General features: G+C 36.0%; 1 protein-coding gene across 1 annotated transcript in view; it reads left to right on the top strand.

Annotated features, from left to right (window-relative positions):
* Nucleotides 1-422: 422 nt before the first annotated feature.
* The window catches only part of LOC6562437 (hemicentin-2), a 128178-nt gene continuing 106820 nt past the window's right edge, over nt 423-21780 (top strand). Inside the window, exon 1 of the mRNA XM_043214726.1 lies at nt 423-564. Within this exon, the coding sequence (XP_043070661.1) occupies nt 423-564 (142 nt within the window). The remainder of the gene's footprint in view (nt 565-21780) is intronic.

Here is a 21780-nt window from a genome sequence, read left to right as displayed (position 1 = left end):
CTCATTAAATTAAGTTAAGAGTGGCAACTAAACCTTTTTCCTCCAGTACTCAGCTGCATTCACACACAGAACAGAGTATTGCACAGTCGGTGAAGTGCAACTGCCACGTTTTCACTTACCTCCTTTTTTTTTGGTCTTTGTCTACGCACGCATGCAGGACTATCAAAGTGAAATGCTAAAGCAGCCAAAAATCCACGAAATAATGGCAACATAACATGAAACAACTGTGACAACAACACGAAACAGCAGCAGCGGCAGCAGCAAGGAGGGTCATGTGGAAGGGAATGGAGGTTACTTGGGGAAGCAGCTGGAGTCATGCAAGTGATAGCAAAAAAAATCGTTGCTGGCAGCCACGGTGTTGCCAGTGCCATTTGGTGTCATTTGGCATCATCATCAATATGGCTAAAAGGACAATGCGTTAAATGCGCTCCACGCAGGAGGACGAGCAGGAGCAACAGCAACAGCATGAGCAGGAGCAGGACGAAGCACTCAGCCTCAGCATCCACCTCCACCTCCAACTCTATCTCCATCTCCTACTCCAACTCGTGCCTGACAGCTGGGCCAGTGAGTGCGCATATTTTGAAGCCTGTTACAATTGCGAGTCCAGCACATACATAAAAAGATAAAAAAGAAAATCGCACACACAAAAACGAAACTCCATTAAAAGGACTTTTTCGCTGCGCTCACATTTCATTGTTTGCCAATAATTTTGCGCCTATTTGGGGCTGAGATAAATAAAAGCGTTGGCTTCTCAAGCTGATTTTGATTTATGTACAGTAAACACACGCTAAGTGCGAAAGGTTGATAAGCAAAAACGAAATGGTTAAATTAATCACTGCGCACAAAAGTATGCAGTGGCTTTCTCCCTTTGATTTATGCTGCAGATGTAGCCAAGACACAGACCTCGCTCGAAAAACCATTGCATACTTTTAGCTGCTTGCGAACGGTTCAAAACTGCGCTTCCCACAACATCGACAGCCCATAAATATGCATTGTGTCACATTAGGTGTGCGTGAGTGTATGTGTGTGTGTGCGTGTGTGTGTGTGTATGTGTGTGTGTGTGTGTGAGTTGTAGTTGTTACATGTCACTGGAGGTTAATAGATTTTCTTTAGCAAGGCACTTGCAAACTGCATGTCATGATGTCAGTGGCAAAACATAAAGGACTGCCAGCTTGCGGCTTTTGGGGGCCTGCGGGTAGCAGAAGCAGAAGCAGAAGTAAAGCGCAGGCAGTGGCAGAGGCCGACCGGATAACGTTGTGGCCCTCAGCCAGAAAGGCACACAGAACACTCTGCTCAGGCAGCAGTCGTGGAGGCTTACCAACAGCCAGACAGTCGCTTCCGGCCAGCCTAACACATTGATAAAGTACACTTAAGCGAAACTTTGATACACTTGCAAAGTGATTTAAACGTCGTCTTTTTTTCTGCAGATTTCTTTTGCAGCAGTTCTATTTCATTTGGCCTACATATATCTTGACAAATGTACATACTCTATGCGCTGTACGTGGTGAAATGTTCCCTTCGTTTTTATTAATCTTTTCTACTTTATTCAATTTATTAAAATGTGGCTTAAGATTAATGCATATTTGCTCAATGTTCATTTAGTTATTCCACTCAAACTCATCAACTAATTAGACATAGTTTTATTTTATAATTTTCAGTTATTTATTTTATTTTCAAAGATTTTTTTGGAGACAATAAAACGAATTTTGCAAGAATAGGCTTGCTTTCATACAATTTTAATGTTTTCTATATTTTTTATTATTATATTTTTCAGATTTTATAGTTTTCCAAACAATTTCTGACTGTCCCTTTGGGATTCAGATTTTAGCACTCACTTTAACGAAAACGTTCTAAATTTCCCACATCAAGCAATTGAATAAATATTTTGGGGGCATACTTTTAAGCACTCAACTAAAATACCAAATATTCTTGTACCAAAGCAAAAGTCGAAATTTACACAGCAAAAACTTATGCAAAAATAAAAATATATATAAACTGATATGCTGTAAAATTAAAAATTAAAAGATTCCGATAACGAAGAGCTTAAACTGGGGCAAAGCGCATTTGGTTGAGGGCCGATTTAAAATAGGGTTTTAGTCTTTTGGACCAAATCTGATGAATTTAATTGCCAAACCCACTTCAAATAAAAATACGCAGCAGGCTCAGGGATTAGGGGGTGTTGAGGGGGTTGTGTTGTTTGGCTATTGCGTGAGCATTGAGCGCATTTCTTTCACTTCTTTGTTGCTGTTGTTGTTGTTGTTGATGTAAGCTTGGCCAACTGGTTGCTCTACGCCTTTTACTTTTGCCAGAGCCACAAGGCTGGCACAATCTTTATTACAATTTGCTGGAACAGCAAAAGCAACAGCAACAGCAACAACAACAACAACAAGAAGAATAACAAAAACAACAAGAATAACAACAACACGAGCCACCTACACAACAACAAAATCAACAAATGGAAAGAAAGGCAACAACTTCTCCGGCAGCAGCTAATGGATTCTATTTAACTTCCACTGACTGCTAATGGATTTTTCTTGACCCCAAATGAAAATGCGCATCGAAATGCGATTGAAAAATGCTTATAAAAAAAATAGTAAAAGGAAAATGCTAAAGTATAATGGAGCAATGAAAAAAAAAGAAAGAAAACCAGCAGCAACAGCAACAACACAGCTCTAAATGATTTTCCGAATGCCAGGCAATGTGCAATCTGGAAGCTCTTTGGGGGGGAAGAGGGCTGGTGTGCAGTAGGTGTAAGGGGTAGTGGCACTCAGTGGGAGTCACTTCAGGTAGAGCAGCGGGTACCTTGGCCCAATCAACGATTTTAGCCAACTGTTCGATGCAAGTTCAAGTTTCGCATATTAATATCCTGTAAACATTAAATGTCAAGCGAGGGCGGACTATTGTGGAGTTAAGCAAATGTTTGATACAAACTGAAAAAGACAGCTGAAATATTTGAAGAGATTTATTATTGACCCAATTGAGTTGTTGTCGACATTCTGAAGAATTTCAAAAACAATATTACAAGTAAAGACATACTAAAAGTATTTCGAGAACTTTTTGGATTCAAAAACAGGATAATCGCTTGTCGAGCATACAGATTTTGTGCAATCTGATTGGCATTGCCAATACGCAGAATTTCCAACTTGATGACAAAGGCTGCCAACAACAAACGACGAAAATATTTTAGTTTTTTTTGTTTTTTTTTTTTTAATTTCTTGACTTGTTCAACTACCTTTTTGTGGTTTCCTCTTTTGTCGACCCTTTGTGCGCACTGAAAATGAAATTGAAATTAAAATGAAAATTAAAATTACCAAAGCAACGTTGTGCAATAAAAAATGGAAAGAATGGAAAAAGGAAGCCTGGTAAACCAGAAGCTAATTATTACAAATATTTCTTAATTTTACGAGTCCCAAGCACAAAAGTTCTGCTTGAACAATTTTCTTTAAGACACTGAATGCCTCAAATTATGGTAAATATATATATAAGAAAAAATTCAAGATACGAGCGAGTTACCAACTGGTTTCTGTAGCTTTTCTTACCTTTTTACTTGCCCTCGACTTTTTTATTTTTTGGTTTGTTTTTTTTCGTTATATTTTTTTTTTTTTGGAGTAGGTGGAGAAACAATGCATCACTCTTGTGGAAAAATTCTCTCACCGCCGCGCCGAGAGGAATAAATCAACTTCCGCTTGGCTGACGAAGCCGCAGGCAACCTCTGACATAACTGCGAGGCGCTCAGCCCAGTCATCACAAAATTTGAAACTGCCCACCTGAGCGACCGAACCGTACACCGACATGAGATAGAAGATAGCTTACTACACTCAGAAAAATATATGTGGCCTTTCACTTAACAAAAATCGGCTTTAAATCGAAATGGAAGCTGACATCCACAATTAATGTTTGAGCTTCTTAATAATCGTATTCAATTGAAGAATTATTATATTCGTAATATTTGATTAGTAAAAAATACACAAGAAATCATAAATTTTCCATTTCTTTTTTTTTCAAAATTATGAAATTTTGACTTACCTAGAATATATAAACTTTACTTTTATACTTTCACAAGTTTTAGAAAAATATATAAAACTTTCAGTCAACCAACTTTTGTCCTTTTAAATTTGAAGTGATATTTCGAGAAAAACTAACACAGATTTAAACTAAACTTGTTGATTTTCCAATTCTTGATCATATCTTTTGTTTCAGTGCAGTTATAAGCGAAGGCATTGGGAGTTGCAACCACCAGCTGTGGCAACTGTAGCAAGTGAGGCAACTGGTAACCGTTTCAAAGTCGTCACTCGTTACGCCTCGACGACTGAGCTGGAAAGCAGACGCCAACGCTTTGCATAAGAGAAGACGCAGTGGCCCTGGCACTGACCTATCCCTAACAATTACCAAAGCCTCTATATAACTATCCCCCCTCGACGTCACTCGAGCCGGGGCCCATCATCAAATGGCATTTCGATGCGCGTTAAAGTCGCTCGGGTTCAAGTTGAGACTCATCCATTGTCTTTGCCACTCTTCACACACTACGTCACACACACACACACACACACACACTTACACACACACACACATACACGATAATCATTTCACATTACGGTAAGATAATAATTTCATTATGTATTTTTCATGTTATTAATTATATTGTATGCCATCGAGTTCCTGTCTGCCGCCGTCTCTCAGCCACAGCTTGGAAAATAGTGGGAAAATAATTATTGGAATACAAATTTTGCTATCATGCTGATAATTATGAGCTGCCAGCTCGCTCATCTCTTGTGGCTCTCCCTCTTTCCTTCTCCTTGGCACTTGCGTTATTATAAAAAGGAAGTTTGTCGTTTGCTGTAAGTGGAAGATGTTGTGCCGAGTCTTTGGTAGGACGGGGGGCAGACGGGGGGCGTCTCTCATTTGTTTGCTAATGGCAATTGCGTGTATGCTCTCTGAGGCTCGTTTTTATTTTTGGGGAGTTCTCCGTACTTGATGGTCTTTTAATGACAACACAATCAGAATCGAATGGATCTAATGATTTCGCTAGATTTTCCATCAATTACAAAGTGCTTTCCTCTTCTGCATGTGAAACTTGTATGTTACTTTCTTTTATTATTATTATTTTATTGGGTTGTCACAATTTTTGTTCATTTTGGAGAATATTTCCATTTTTTGGTCACATGGTCATTCATTTTCATTTATTTAGATTTATTTACGTTTGGTGCACGTATTTCCTGTTTTGCATTATTTATAGGAAATCACAGGGAATTTAATCATTTATTTGAAATGCAAAAAGTGTCAATTTTAAATTACTTTTTATGCAATATTCTTAAACATTTGACTAGCGTTGAAATTTGAAATGTATTTTGTATTTAAAACTGAAATTCATACTTTAAACAGAAGGCTGTTGTAATAGTAGCTCTGACTTCATATTTTTTGTACATTTTTGAGAAATAAAATAAGTCATAGATTAAAGGTAAAACAAATATATTAAATCAACAACAATCACATAAAAAAAAGTGTTTTAAAATATTTATTATTTATATTTTTTATATTTGATAAATAATTTGCTAATTTTATTTTTAAAATATATTATTTTTTATAGTATTTCTTTTTATTTATTATGCACTTCGCTAAAAATTGACTTTAAAGCTTATCTTTAACAAATAAATAAATATTTGTTTCATATTTTTTATACTATTTTATGAGTTTTTAGTAAATTGCTTTTATTTACGTTGGCTATAAAAATCAGGAAAATATAAATCAAAGCGCCTACAAATGGATTTATAATTGCAATTGGCCACGCCTTATAGATCAGATTACGTTTATAATTAAAGTGTGTTTTTAAGTTTTTAATGCCAGTGCATCAATCGATCGACTCCCCCTTTGACCCTTTCGGCCCATTTGAGCAACAAGCTGTTTGAATTTTGCTGGTGGCAACAGCCTGACTCACAAGCCCCGACATAGCTGCCCCCCTCTCGTGCTCACTCTTGAAGATGCCGCACAGCAGCTGGCGCCAACATTAAGTGACTTTTGGGTTCATGATGCAGGTAGCTTTTGAAATTTGTTGAAATTGTTGTTGGGTATTTGAGGCATGCAACCGCAGACAGCAATTAATCAATGTATTTGGCTATGAAGAGTGAGGAAAAGGGCGTGTGAGTGGGAGTGAAAGGTGCCGCAGCAGCAGCAGCAGCAGCAGCCACATTCATTTTAAAGTCAGTGTGCATAGCTGTGAATTGTGAGACGTGTCTCAAGTCACAGCTCACAGTTATTCGCAAGGCGTTGCCGTTGCCTCAAATTCAAAATGCACTTTGCCGCCTGCCGCTTGCCGCTTGCTGCTTGCTGCTTGCCACATAGTGCTTATTTACTATGTAGCCGCAAATGAAGTCGCACCACACACAAACAGCATATAACATGTTACGCACAATTGCGCAGACACCCGCACCACCGCACACCCTCCATCTCTATGGACCCCCCCCCCCCCTCCTTCAGGGCCACCTCTGACTCTGACTTGTAGTCGGAACCGGAGCCGGAGACGAAGCCGGAGGTGAAGAAGCCAACAATAGCAATTATTAACCATCCAGCAATTGAGAAATTCCCACAGTCAACACACAACGACAACGACAACGGCAACGACAACGAGCGTTCAACCCTCACACATGAAAAGCATAGGGCCGCCCCGGCCCCCCCTGCCCCCTCCACGCTGGTTAACAACTACGCCTCTGGTAAAACAATAGCAACAGCTGTATAAGCACCAAGAGGCAGAGCAACGAGGGAAGCAAAAGGAACTTGTTGAGCTGGACGACGGTTTTGCTGACGTGCTGCTTCGTTGAACTTCTTGGCCAGCCTGAAGTGGGTAGCATTGAGGACTGAGGACAGAGGACTGACGGTCTAGGGTTGAGGGTTCAACAGCTCGAGGGTTCAGGTACGTACCGTACATAATTCTTAAAGGGGATGGGGTTGGGAGCAAGGACAACCAATTGTACTCATCATCACTTGAGCGCTGGCTCTTCAGCCATCGAGACAAAAACAACCTGTTAACCAAACAACAACAAAACAGCTGCTAATGGGGGGAGGGGTGCTTACAACCCCTGATAACCGTAACCCTCAACCCTCAACCCTCAGAATTGGCGCCCTGAGATTTGACAACAACAATAAACAAAATCAAATTTCTATCAACAAAAAAGGGTCATCAGGTGTATAAACAAGTGGAACTTGGCGTACTGAAAATAACAAACTAAAACAGGGTTGCCAAGGCCAATTAATTGCAACAGCCTTGCGGGGTTTCCAACGCCCACCACACGCCCACCACACACACAGCACACACACACACATAATGGGAAACCAACTGTGTTGAGTTATGCAGTTGGCAAAAGGTGTGTCAAATATGTAAAACGATATTCTCCCCAAGGGGAATCCTGCTGATGATGAGCTTTAGCGAGATTTTATATACCTACATATAAATATATGTATATATATATATTTACATATATATATGTATATATATATTTATATATATATATGTTATTTTTGCTTTGATGCATACTCGCACATTTCTAGCCATTGGCATAATTTCCTTCATCTCGCATTCTATTTTATATTCAAGCGCTGCAAAATTGAGCAAAAGATACAACTTTAATAAATATTTAACTGATGCTTCTGTAGTTTTTAACAAATAATACTTTGCTTAAATGGAATTATTACTGTTTATAGTACACTGATTAAATATACTAGCAATTTTCATACATTACTTGGTCTTTGAATTGAAGGAGTAATTTAAATGTGATCAATTCACAAACTTAACACTTTAATAAATGAATTTAAAGAAAACATTAAAGAATTTGCCTTGAGAATTTTGACGACTATTCTTTTTTGGTAATGCCATCTTGAAATATTCATTTTTTTAATTTTATTTAACCCATTTTGTTTCACTTTACTGCTAATGAAAAATATAAATATTTTAATCTTTAACTCTTCTAGTAGATTAGTTATTTTTCCTTCTTCTTTTCGTATTAATTAAAAAATTATTAAAACTTAGGAGGTAGAGCAATAGCTACTGAAGTATCATTATTAAATTATAGATCATATTCTAAATAGTTTTACTATATTTTGTCTTTATCATCCGCAGAAGTCGTAGCCCAACTGAAGCAATTCTAATTTATCTTGACTTATATTTTCCATTCTTTGCTTAAGAACCCTTATGCTCATTGATCTTCTTTAACTTTCTACATATTTAAATACGAATTAAGACTCACTTATTGGGTTTCTGGGTTAAGTATTATTTTAATTAAGTCATTATTTCTCTCTTTCTTATTTATATATAAGATATAAGCAATATTTACATTGGAGATGTAATTATTAGTTCTAATGGGTTTTAGGGCGTCTTAAGTTAATATTAATTAAAAATTGCAATGAATTAAAAGATTAACTAATTATACATGTATACATATATATATTTTAAAATATAATGCTTATGACTAAGGGAACATTTAATTAAAGAAATTATTGTCAGTAGTCTGCTTACAATAATATTATGCAAAGGTTTTTCTTCTCTCTTTTGATATCCCAAATCGCCCTTTGGGCCTGATAACCCGCAAAAGTGTCTTGCAGCTGCCGACTGCGACAGAAGCTGCCACTGTTTGGGCCAATACCAGGTAGCCACACAGCCACACCTCACTCTCTGTCTCTCTCTCTCTGTCTCTGTCTCTTTCTCTGTCTGGGTGCCCAATTTTGGAGGCTCGTTTAGATTGTTTTGTTGCTGTTGTTGTTGTTGTTGTTGTTGTTGTGTCCACTTTCACGCTAACCAGAAGAGTTGCTCAATTTGCGAAGATCGTATCGCATCTGGGCCATTTGGCAAAAGCTCGGCTCACAAACTTGAGGTATCAATGACAGCCGACCAATAACCCACCTTCCCTTCCCTTCCCCCCTCTCTCTGTCTGTCTCCCTCTCTCACTGTCTCTCTGCTATCTCTCTGTCCCCAGTTTGAGTGGCTTGCCCACATATGAGGTCAGATAACGGCGCTTTCGATGTTGCAGTTGCAGTCGCCCAAAATGTGTTGCCACAGGCCAAAAACAAGTCCTGCACACACGCACATACACTCACACACACACGCACACACACACACACACACTTGAGCACTTTTGCCGGCAACTCGTCTTTGGTTTTTAGTCTGGGCGCAAAAACTGGAACTTGAAAATTGGCGACGTTTGCGACGTTTTTCAGCTGCTTTTGGCTCGTTTCTGCTGCATGTTGAGAAGCCGCTTATAACGGTAACTGCTCATTGCCATTGCCTGCCTCCTGCCTGCCTCCTGCCTGCCTTCTGCCTGCCTTCAGCCTGCCTGCCTGCCTTCCTGCCTGCTTATACCTCCTTACATCCTCAGCCCCTTTGTGCCCCTTCATTGGCTGCTGCCACGTTCAGTTAATTAGTTTGGCTTAGGCGTGCCAAAAATTGTATTGGCCGCAGACAAATGTGGCCAAGTCGCAATGCACTTAACTGAATTGCAGTTGAACGAGTTTTGCATACTCTAACTGTGCTGTGGAAGTCTCTAACTCTCATCTACTACAATCAAAGCTATTTATGCGCTTCACTGCATTTATCATTTCATATTTAATCTGTGGAATTTGTAGACTAAATTGGGTAGTTGATTTGTCTGCTGTTCGATTTATTTACTTAATTAAGTTTATAGCTATTATTCAGCTATAATTTCTGATGCATTTTTGTATATATCTGAATGTCAAACCAAACCGTATTTTGTCTTGGTAAAGTTTCAGAATTGGTCACAAATTCTTTTCGGTATTCCCTACTATTATTGTAATATATTCTAAGCTTAGATCTATCAACTTGTAACCTGCTGATGTAAATATATATTGAAAGTTTACTTGTAAATTAAATGCTAAAAAGTTAACAATATTCAGAGATTATCATCATTATATTCAATGCCTAAACTTTTATAACAGACCTCTGATGGGAAACAAGAATTTTAATAGTTATCCATATTTATAAAGCATTAAACTATTTTATAGTCTATAATAAAGGTGCTCAAGTCAATGATTCTTTTGACTTTATGACATCATTAAGTCAAATTAATTTGCATAGTTATTGTACCTTAATGTTTTTTGGCTAACAAAACTCGGCCCTCAAAAGCGATATCACACACAAGGATTTTGTATCGAAAATGGGCAAACAAAGAGCTGTATGAAGATGGGATCCGGTTGGTCGATAGACGTTAACTTGCAACAGAATGTGGTAGCCAGCTATTCTTCTTCTGCTTCTTCGTGCTGTTGTGCTTCTTGTGCTTCCACATCAGTGTGGTTGGCAACACTGCAACGTTGCAATTCATTGAGCCGCATGGAAAACTGAACTAACAGAAGTTTGCACAAAAATTAGACGCTTTTGGCCACAACTTTGACTAATGTGTTTGGCCGACTACAGCCAAAGTTGCCACAGATATTGGCAGTGTGTGTGGAGGAACTTGCAACTGGTTGTACTAGTTGCTTTCTGCTGTTGCTGCTGCTACTGCTACTGTTGCATGTGACGATTCAATCAGTTTGCCTCTCGTTCTAATTGAGCGCCAGTTGCATTTTCACCACTTTTTCATTTTTCTCCTTACTTTGTTTTTGGGGGGAGGGAGTGCGGCAAGTTGGGGTGTTGCCTCCGATCCAATTATGCAGTCCATGTGCATAGTTCGAGTGTTTCGCATTGGCATTTCCTCAGTTTCCGACACACACACACACCCACACACACACACACACACACACAAGGAAATGCGCCCTTTGCTAAACTGCACAGTTCAGCATTTTCGCATTTTCGCATTTCCATTTCAGTGGTATTTCTATATACCCTGTAGCCAAATAAAAATGTGCGAAAATATTTACAGGACTTACGCTAAATAAACAGCTTGCTTCAACAATAATGAAAACAGTTTAAAAAAAAGTAAATCAATTATTTATCAACTTGCAATTGGTTAATCATTGTTCTCAATACAAATGCTATGAAAGAAAATATAAATAAAATACAAAAGATTTAAGTAAAAAATTGGGCATTTGTAGCTGACATTTTTGAGCATGTTTCTGCATAATATATTTAATTTAATGAATAATAAATAAATAACAGAAAATACAAATCTGCAATGCAATGTTGATCCTGTCAAATATCAGGATACGTTTTTTTTTAAATCTCAAATTCTTTTTACAACAATTTCTTTTAGTTTTTTTTAACGAATTTTGATTTTTTCATATTTTTTAATTGTTTATTTATAGGATATCTTCAAATCTTACATGTTTTTCCTATTTTCTTTTTCTTTTTCTTTTTGTTCGATTTTGGTTTCTCATTCGTTGCGGCTGTTTTTGGCGTTTTATTTTGTTAGTATTTCGCACACGTAAAATGTCCAAATTAAACCACCAAAATTATTAATTTCTCGACGTGCCAACGCATCAGGATCAGTTAACCCATTGTTAGCCATCAGACCCCAGTCTCAGCCTCGCCAATCTTGGCACTACTCGCTGCGGCTGTTGCTGGCAATTAGGAAAATGTGCTTGTTGGCCATAATTGTTGACGGCAACGCCAATATGGGCAAAAGGCATCTGCTCTGCTCTGCTCAGCTCAGCTCAGCTCAGCTCGGTTCGGCTCGTCTAAAAGAATCTGGCCAATTTTTACCGTTGCCAACGTTTGGGCTTCTTACATTTGGCTAATTGTGGACTCGGCGTGTGTGTTGGATGTGTTGGGTTTTGGCTTTCATTTTTGGTTTTCGGGCGTTGCCCGGCTTGGGTTTGGGCTTGGGTTTTCTTGGCTTTTCCGGCGGTTGAGCGCAATTAGCAAACACTGCTGGCCAATTTGCACAAGGCCAACAACAATTGGCCAAGCACCCACACGCGAACTATGCAAAAACTTAGCAATTTAAATGTGACTTGTGAGTTGAGTCTGGCGAATGGTGTTTCTTGGCCGTTCAACTAAAACGCCTTCTGCGAACTCGCTCGAGTTGACTCTTTTTTTGCTTTTATATAATGCATGGCCATCAAATGTTGGAACAGTTTTATGAGTTGCAAAAAATGGGGGAGCTGTCATCTAACTTTGGCCTCTACCATCTACTTAACTTAAACTGTTTTGCTCCGACGCCCTCTCTGGACATGTTAAGTACTTAATAGCTATCTGGAAGCATTTCCGACTTCAACTAACTTTGTGAAAACTAAACGTTAACTGATTTTTATAGAGCCATGAAGCAGCTACATTTGATTCTATAATAATATATTTATATATATAGTGATAGGCATTTTTAAATGATTTTCACAACTATTCAACTAATAACTTAATCGAAATCAATTGTTGAACATTTCTTTATTAGTCAGTGCATTTAATTATAAAAACATATTAAAAAAAATAGCAATCATTTCTCAAAGTGTCAAAAACTCATAATTAAGTCCATCAAATATTTATTGTTTTTTATATTTTTTGTCATTAATGTGGTCTAAAGCAGACTTTAGCTTTAAAAAAAAGGTTTTAACAATTAAAGCTAATTAAATTATATAAAATTAAAAAGTAGAAATTAAATGAAATATGTAAAAGTAAAGAAAAATTAATAATAAAATAAAAAAGGAAACAATTAATTAAGCATTGCTTATCAAAAATAAAAATGCGCTCTTTAATTAGACTTAACTAAAGCTGTTCATATAAAGGAAATGTTTTTTTTTATTATTAATTATTTATCTTATTAAACAAAACCATTTTAACTCTCCTTGAAAAATATGCTTTTGACTTATTGATTTCACCACCATTAATCTAAGATTACATTTATTTTTCTCTGCAATTTCAGTAATTAACTCGGATTAACTACTTAAATTTTAATCGTTATTAAAAAAAAATAAAAATTACTTCCGCAATTTTGTGCGAGGCTTTAAGCGATATCCCAACGTGTTCTGTTTGGACTCAATCAATTTGGCAATAGTTTCACAATATCAACGAGCGCTTCGATTGCAACCTCAAATATCGCATGAATAATTCAGTGGATTGTTGCCCCTCACCCCCCTTAAAATCCAGTGGCAATCGTGGATGCAAATGCGGCATCCAGCGCCCGCAGCCGCTGAATTCCCCTGAAGGATTCGCCTGCACACACACACACACATATAGGATATACGTATAGACATGTTTGCAAATCCTGCGAATGCGCTAATTTAATATTTAAACTATTTGCGTGCAAATTTTGGGGGAAGCCTCCCAAAAGACAAGTGGTCAATGTTCTCGCTGTGAAACAATAAAAAAAACAACAACTTTAAATCAATGCTTGCTGTTCATGTTATACCCTGAACCTATACAAGTTGGGTAAGAGGGATATAGTAAAGATATATATATAAATAGGAAACATCGACGACTTCATTCTTGATATGCAAACCGATCCCAGAGAATATATATGCCAGAGACTTTAAATTTGGAATAAAAGTTTATTTCAATTAATAACCATCTTCGTTTAACTTTATTCGATAACTTCATCGATACAAATCGATTTCCGATTGCAATAAACAACTTCATTTTACTGATTTATCTAAATTAATATAATATTAAACATCTTCTTCAGGATCAGTTGAGAAACACGAAAGAAGATCGCAGATTCAAACTTACCAAAACTTCTATATTATTTTATAGATAACAACTTAAACTTAGGGTATCTTCTAGTCGGCATCCATTTCGATTGGAGCACTCTTACATGCTGCTCTTGTTCAAGCGCAAATTTGTGTTGTAAATGTCAAATTAAAAATGCAATGCATCTAATGGATTAACTTGAAATGTTGCGCGTCGATGCATCAAAAGAGCCTCGGGCAAAGGGTCGACAGCGGGTTGAGGGGTTGAAGGGTTGCGGGGATAAAGGGTTGCTTCTAACTGAGGGGCAATGGTTTGCTTGCATTACTGTAAACTTGTTCGTGTTTGCTTGCAAGTTTGATGCAAGTTGCAAGTTACAAGTTGTCGGAACTCATTGAATAAGCAATATTTTAATCGAATTACAAAGAAAACGATGCTGAAAATGATTCCAAAATAGTTGACAGAAACTCGGCAAATATTAATTATACTTAAACATTTCAAAGAAAGAGGAAATCAAATTATGCAGCAAGTAATTATTGAAAGCCAAACATAAATCAAGGCATTATTAGTGAGAGCGACTAGATTATTAAATTTATTATTTATTTCTAAACTTTGAATAATTTTATTAAAGAGCAAAAAGTGATATTTGTTTTAGCTTAATTTTTTTTTAATCTGAGCCAAGTTGTGTCCTGTCCTTAACAATCTTCTACAAAAGTTAACACATTTGGTGTTAGCTGATAGTATTGCTTCTGTTCGTATTTTTTGGATGTTTCGGTTTCCTTTACAAATGTTTTTGATATGTTTTTTTTTTTTTTTTGTTAGCTGTGCTAAAACCGCAGTCCATACAAATTGTCATTTGAACTGAATTCCCAATGCCAATGGCTGTTAACTGCCACTGACAAACATTTTATTATTATTTTTATTTGTGTTGCTGTTGCTGTCTCTGTCTCTGTTGCTGTTGGTGTTTGTTCTTTTCTGTTATGGCCAACAATAATAAAACATGAAATCTAACAACAAAACGTTGGAGTGGGTGTCGTCTACAGTTCCCTACAAGCCCTGTGGCAATTACAAGCATCACCACCAATTTATTTCATTTCATTTCACTTCATTTGTATACCCTGTAGCCAAGCAAAAAAATGAATCGTTTCATTTAGTTAATTTTATTTAATAGTAAATCATAATCTTATATATTGTAGGTATAAGTGTGGCATATTAAAGTATATTTTAATCAAAAATCAAATAAAATATATCGTAAAACATGTTTTCATTTGCCATATATAGAAACACTGTTTAGACTCCAATGTGAACCAAAGATTTAGCTAAAATATAACACAATGCTGTATTTAATATTTGTATATATTGAAATTAATATTATTTAGTATTTTATTATACTATTTATAATATGTTGCTATGTATTTTCCTGTATATCGCATAAAGCTCTAATTTATTTCAAACCTCTAATTTAAACCCAACTTCAACAAATTATAGTCTCAAAGGATTTTGATTAGTCAATAAATTCACATAGATTTACATGATATTTGTCAGTCACCCACTCATGCCTAGACCACTTTTTGGTATTTATATATATGTATGTATATATATATATATATATATATATCTACTTTTTTTATACTTCCCTTATTTTTTCCTTTTATTTACGCATCAAATTTTATGACAAATACTTGAGCAAAACGAAAAACGGATTATGTGCAATTGGAAATTAAATTAGAGACCAGAAACGCACAAAAGAACTTCTGAAATCACTTTCCCCTCACCCTCCCCCCCCCTTCTCCCACTTTCCTCTTATAGATTGCCCCGCCTCACAATACACACTTCCCCCCTGCTCGCTCATTGGGCGGTCTCAAGTGTCTGGAACTGAAGCGTATTTGTTGTTGTGGTATTTGTTTGTTGCATTGTTGTTGTTGCTGCTGCTATTGTTGCTATTGTTGCCATTGTTGTTGTTGCTTTTGGCCCAATAGGCACAAACACAAACATTTTAATTCCCATTGAGTTCCTTATGGGAGCAGTTACCCACAGCCAAAGAAACGAGATGAAAAGCAGAAGAAAATTACGTCGTAATCGTGTCGAGCAGGCGCTGCTAATGGCTCAGATCAGAGCACTACGGGGCACAATCTTCAACTTGGCTATATACGTACACTGAGCAACAAAATGCAAACCAAACACAAAATGAAGAATACAATTATAAAAATGGAAATTTTCACATTATTATTGCAAAGAAAATCAGTTTATTTTGCCTTTATAATTTTATCATATTTAAATAGTTTTATTTTTACCTTTAGTAAATTATATTAAAATATATTTAACAATTTTAAGGAGTTGCATATTGTTTAGAAACCTCTTTAAAAAAAAAAATAAATCATTAAAAATAAATTTATATTAAAAAGAATATTAAAAATTACACTTTTTACAAGCTGTCAAAAAAAGTGTTTTAATTTTTTACAATAAAGAAAAAGTAAAAGGAAATTATTAAATTACTTTTTTTTACAAAAGAAATGGAAAATTTGATTTCTTAAATATGATCACAATACTTACCTGACTCACTGTATAATCTCTTTTAGTCAAGCTAAAATCTTAAGCCAAAATCTTGAGCCAGGAATATGTTTCTAGATTAAGTTCGTTAAGTTCGAAAAGCAATTAAAAATGAAGAATATGTCATTCTCTCAGTGTATGCATAAAGATACAGCCCTCAAGTGCTGCGTGAGTCGAAAGAAGAAGAAGAAGAGCTCTCGTTCTTTTTTAATCACATGTGGCAAATGCGTGAGTTTCGTTGCTGTTTTTCTTTTTCTTCTTTTTTTTTTGTTGAAGTGGTTAAAAGTGGCAACCGCAGGCTGTTCCAATTTTCATAGAGCCAGCAATTTCGAATTGCATCCTTGCCGCACAATCAACATCAACAGTTGCAACTTGCAACTTGCAACAACTGCCTTGCAGACGGTTGAGTCTGCAGCTGGTCTGCTAGCTGGCTAGCTGACTGGTTGCCTGGTTGCCTGGTTGCCTGGATGGCTAAATGGCTGGATGGCTGGTTGGTTGGCGGGTTCGTAAACCTCAACCTATAATTAACTTGGCCAAGCAGACGACACGACCAAAAGGCAACATTCAACACACAACATTGAACACACAGCAACACACACACACACACACAAATAAACGGCAACAGTCAACGCAGCAACGCAGAAAACTCTGCACAGACATTGGCCAGTTTAAGCACTCGTACATTGTATACAAAAATAAAACACCGGACAACACGCATTACGACTTAATACTTGTGGATGGATGTTGCATCAAGTGCATTTACAGTTAAAGTGCATCTCAGATTTCCGCACTTATCATCGACCCATCATCATTGACGACTTCAACTCGCCAATATCCAAATGGTGTCCTCGAAAACCAAACAAATATTTTGATTGGCAAACTAAATAAGTTTTTAGTTTATAAGTCTTATAACTTAATCCTATGAGTAAACATGGATTTACCTCTATTAAAACTTTCTTATATCTCTGCTAAATTCGGCAAGTCTAAATTAAACTTCTTGTAATAATAATAAATAATTGCAATAATAAATAATAATGATAAACATTGTGCAATTGATAACAAAAGTCCCATTAAAATGAATTTACATAAGAAGTCTCTTCAAGTAGTCCTTAGTCCAAAATTATTCATCTTTTTCTAATTATCTAGAGACCAATTTGAGCTAAAGCCATCAAGTTGGTATTGATAGATTCTTCTTTGCAATATTGAGAAGTGCTGATGTTTTTATCAAAAAATAGTTTCAGTCTCAGTAGTGTCTATTGGACAAATATAGATATATTCCCAGTTTAATCAACTTATCTTTAAAACTAGGAGTTCCCATACTTTGTACAGAAATAGACTGACAGGTGGACATATCTATATACGCTGGGTTAGTGAAGCTGATGAAGAATAAGTATTCTTTATGGGGTCGACGAAGTATACCTTCTACAGAAACACTTTAATACTCTCCAAAAAGAAGTATTTTATTATTATTATTATTATTATTATCATATTTATTATTATTATTATTATTATTATTATTATTATTATTATTGTTATTAGTATTATTATTATTATTATCATCATCATTATTATCATCATTATTATTATTATTATTATTATTATTATTATTATACACTGAATATTCATAAATCTCTCACATTAAAAACTATGCTTTATACAAACCCATCCATTAAAGGATTCGTACATCGATCACTTTTCTGAATGAAATGAAATATAATTAATAAAATACCATTATTATATTAATTGCCTTTATAAACAATTAAATTTGATTTTTTCTTCATATAATAAATAATGCGTATAAAGTTTTTGTTTATTAATTATTGTGTGTATTCAAAATATATTGGAGCACATAAATTTAAAATAAAAAATTAATCAAAGAAAAAGTTTAATAATACAATTAAATAAATATAATTAATTTACATTTGGCCCAAATTGATAATTAAAATTTGCAGTTTTCGATTGGAAATTATAGAAACTAAAAATCTAATAAAATATATAATAATATATATATAAATATATATTTAAACGAAGGTGGGTCTAAATGGACACTGTACACCATTTTCCTCGCTCCTTTTTAGATTTCTGAATTGATTCAAATCTTTTGCTACATTTGAAAAGAATCTTTAACCATGTTGCTCAGTGTTGGAATCAGACTTCGAGTTGCGATTCCTTTTTGCTCGTCTGGCCAAGCTGAGCAGGCAGAGGATCTGGCCATATGGCAAGAAGACAACAAGGGAGGAGCAGGAGCAGGAGGAGGATGAGACGAGGAGACGACGAAGTGACCAAGTTGACTGACAGGCAACGCAGTGTTGTATGTTGATTGCTGGTTACGCTTTCTGTCTGCTTCGCTGTTGGCCAGCACTCTGCCCCCCTCCATTTACTCACCTCTCCTCTGCTCTGCTTACTCATTTTGATATCTTCCCCCTCCACACACTCGCACACTCCCCTCTCACTTGCACACCTGCAGCTCAACTCTTTTTGACTCGACTGCGGTTTTTATTTCGTTTCTTCTTTCGTTCGTTTCTCGTATGTCCCCCTCCTTTCCCTTTCCCACATTTCTTCATTTCACATTGTTCTGCTACCTGTGCCTCCTACTCCCCCCCCCCACCCCCCCATCTCTCCAGCTCTGCTTCATTGTCATGCTGCTTAATCTATGTGTAATTCAAGCCCCGAGTCCAAATAAATAAATAAGACGAAAAGGTAAGAAAAAAAAGAGACAAGAACAAAAACAAAAACAACAACAACAAAATGCAGAAGATCATGGATCATGCATTCTCTGAGTGTACTTTAATTTCAGCTTCTACTCTGCTCCCTGCTCTTCTCTATAGTAATCCCCCTTCTGCTTCTTCTTCTAATTTAGATTTCGTTTTTATTTGTTTTTGTTTTTTGGTTTTTTGGTTTTGTTTTCTTAACTTGCTGCCCCCGAGTAAAGATCAAAAACTCATTTGCCTCAACGATTGCCAATCAAAGATCAGTTTGGATCACAGATGGAGTCAGGGAAGTGGAGGGGTAGTCTATAGATCGATGGAAACCCGATACGTAAATCCACTTTTCAATATTAGCGCTGAAACTGAGGCTGAGGCGAACTGACTTTTTGGTTTATTTTGGTTTGGCCTTTGGCTTTCTTCACTTTTTACTTGATTGCCGGATGAGAAAAGCAGTGTTGAAAACGTTGAAAAGTTCAAGATTTGTAATCAACAGACAAGTGCACACAGGGGGTAGGGTAGGGGAAGGTGCCTAGATAAAAGGGGGATATACTTATAAGAAATTTAAATATTTGCTGTAAAAAGTATATATTAATATTTAATGAATGTTTCACAACTAAAAAAATATTTAAAAAATTATTCTTTGTTGAAAGAGTCTATGAAAATAAATAGATTTGTGCATAAGATATCTTATAAATGTTTCATATAATTTCATTTTAATTAAAATTGAATTTTGATCTTTAATTTAATAAAATATATTTTTGGTTTTTTCTTGTGTCGACTAACTTTTGTTGACGTTAAATAAATAAATAAATAAGTTTAATATAAGAGTTGTTAAAATTTAGAATTACCTTTGAAAGGAGGAACTAAGACGACATTATAGAAAATCTATATTAAAGTAAAGTCTTAGTGCCTTCATTAAAGAATACCTCTCAGTTTTAACACCTCTAGCATTACATAAATATAATAATAAAAATACATAAAAATATATTAAATAAAGATTATTCATGGAGATACTTTAGAATAGAATGACTTAAGACTTTATTATAGTAATTTGCATGCAGGAACAAGTGCAAATCAAAAAAATAGTTTGTCTCGTTCTTTTCTCTAGGGAAATCACAGTTTGCTCCCTTAAGAATTATATTCGAATATGCAAACAAGTTCAAGCTTGACCAATAACAACTATTGCAATTTTCAGCGCAGACAACTATAATTAATAATAAAATCAATTATTAGATCAAAGAATTTTCTAAGAAAAAACAGAGAAAAAAATCTCAAGGGAATCCAAAGCAATTAATTCAATTCAATTGAAAAACAAAAGCAAAATTGTAGGAGAGAACTGTGGTTGAGCGATGAGGTGAGGGGAGGGGGTGTGGTATGGCGGCTGGGGGCTAGGATTACCGTTAACATAATCGCAATGCTAATTTGCAATATAAATATAATTTTGGCTGCGTGTCTGCGTCGATTTTGAGGTGCAAAACACGCCTCCACTTATTGAATCTTGGCCAAGATGACGATGACGAGAGGAGTAATAGAGCGAGAGAGAGAGAGAAAGAGAGGGGAGCAGCAGCAATTGCGCTATTAATATTCATGGAAATGCGACTCGAAATTTATGCGTCAAACTGTAAAATTAAAGCAATTACAGCAGCAACAAGGTGGTCTGCAGGGGCTAGTGCAGAGGGGGAGGGGGGGTTAGGTGTATCTAGAGATAATTACAAGAGATTTGCGTGTTGGCCTTGGACGAGTAGTGGAAAGGGGTGTGGCACAACAGCTGAAGATAAATCTCAAATCTGCAGCTAAAAATCTGTTTGCTAGCTCCGTCTCCCTCTCTCTCCCTCTCTTTGTCTCGCAATTTATATGGCGTCGCCTGTCGCAGGAGTAGCCAAATGGAAAGAAGAAGCAGCAAATGTAAAAAAGATCTACGACTGGCAAATACTCTGCTTGCATTTTAAAAAGTGCATAAAAATTAGCATAACAGAAAGACAAGCTTAACAGACGGTTAACAGGCTGTTAATTAAAAATGAGTATAACAGAAAATGGAACTGGAATCAAGCTTAAGAAGACTGTCCAGCCGTCTGTTAATTAAATGGGTATAACAGAAAATGGAACTGGAATCAAAGCTAGGAAGACTTTCCAACTATAAAAACTGTTAATTAAATGGGTATAACAGAAAATGGGACTGGAATAAAGCTTGAGATTTCTAGTAATTGAAAGACTTTCCAGATATTGAAACAGTTTTGGAAAATTTAAAATCAAATTCTTAAAATATAGTTTAAAAAAACTATGGATATTTAAGAAGAGACGTTAAAGTTGGCATAGCAATAAACAAAATTAAATAATTTACAATATATATATATATAAACTGGCAAAAATATGTGTACATATAAAAGTTAACAGAAATGCATATATCGCAAAACAATTAATAATTTAATCAATCAATTTAAAATGGGAATCGCGTCTAAAAGAAATCAGCCAACGCCTTTGGGCATAAAATCAAATATTCAATAAACACTGGAAAAGTGCGTGCCAGAATACATATAAAAAAGTTATATACACACACACACATATATATATATATGTATATATATAGATATTTATCTATCTTTTGCGATTTGTCATGCAAAGCGCATGTTTGTGTGAGTTGCATATTATTTAGCTTTCTGTCAGCGCATGAACAAGTTTTCAAACTGGTTAAAGCGCCTTGATTGTCATAGGCTAGGGTAGGGGTAGGGGCAGGGGAGGGGGGACGAGGTCCAACTTCAACGGCAGCTTAAGCAAACATGAACTCTGGCGACAGCCAAAGAACGTAAGAAACGAAAAAAACTCAAGAGCCAGCAGAAGTGGAAGAAGCCGAAGAAGAAGCAGACAAGCAAGCGAACGAAGAAAAAAAATAACAAAAGGCGACACGCGAAACTGGTTAAAAGTGGAGCTGCTGTTGCCGCTGCTGCTGTTGCTGGCAGAGCGATCGGTTAA

Source organism: Drosophila grimshawi, unplaced genomic scaffold (genome assembly GCF_018153295.1).
Source record: "Drosophila grimshawi isolate 15287-2541.00 unplaced genomic scaffold, ASM1815329v1 contig_1377, whole genome shotgun sequence".
Taxonomy (NCBI): domain Eukaryota; kingdom Metazoa; phylum Arthropoda; class Insecta; order Diptera; family Drosophilidae; genus Drosophila; species Drosophila grimshawi.
The sequence above is the reverse complement of the archived record's forward strand: the minus strand, read 5'-3'. Positions and strand labels throughout refer to the sequence as shown.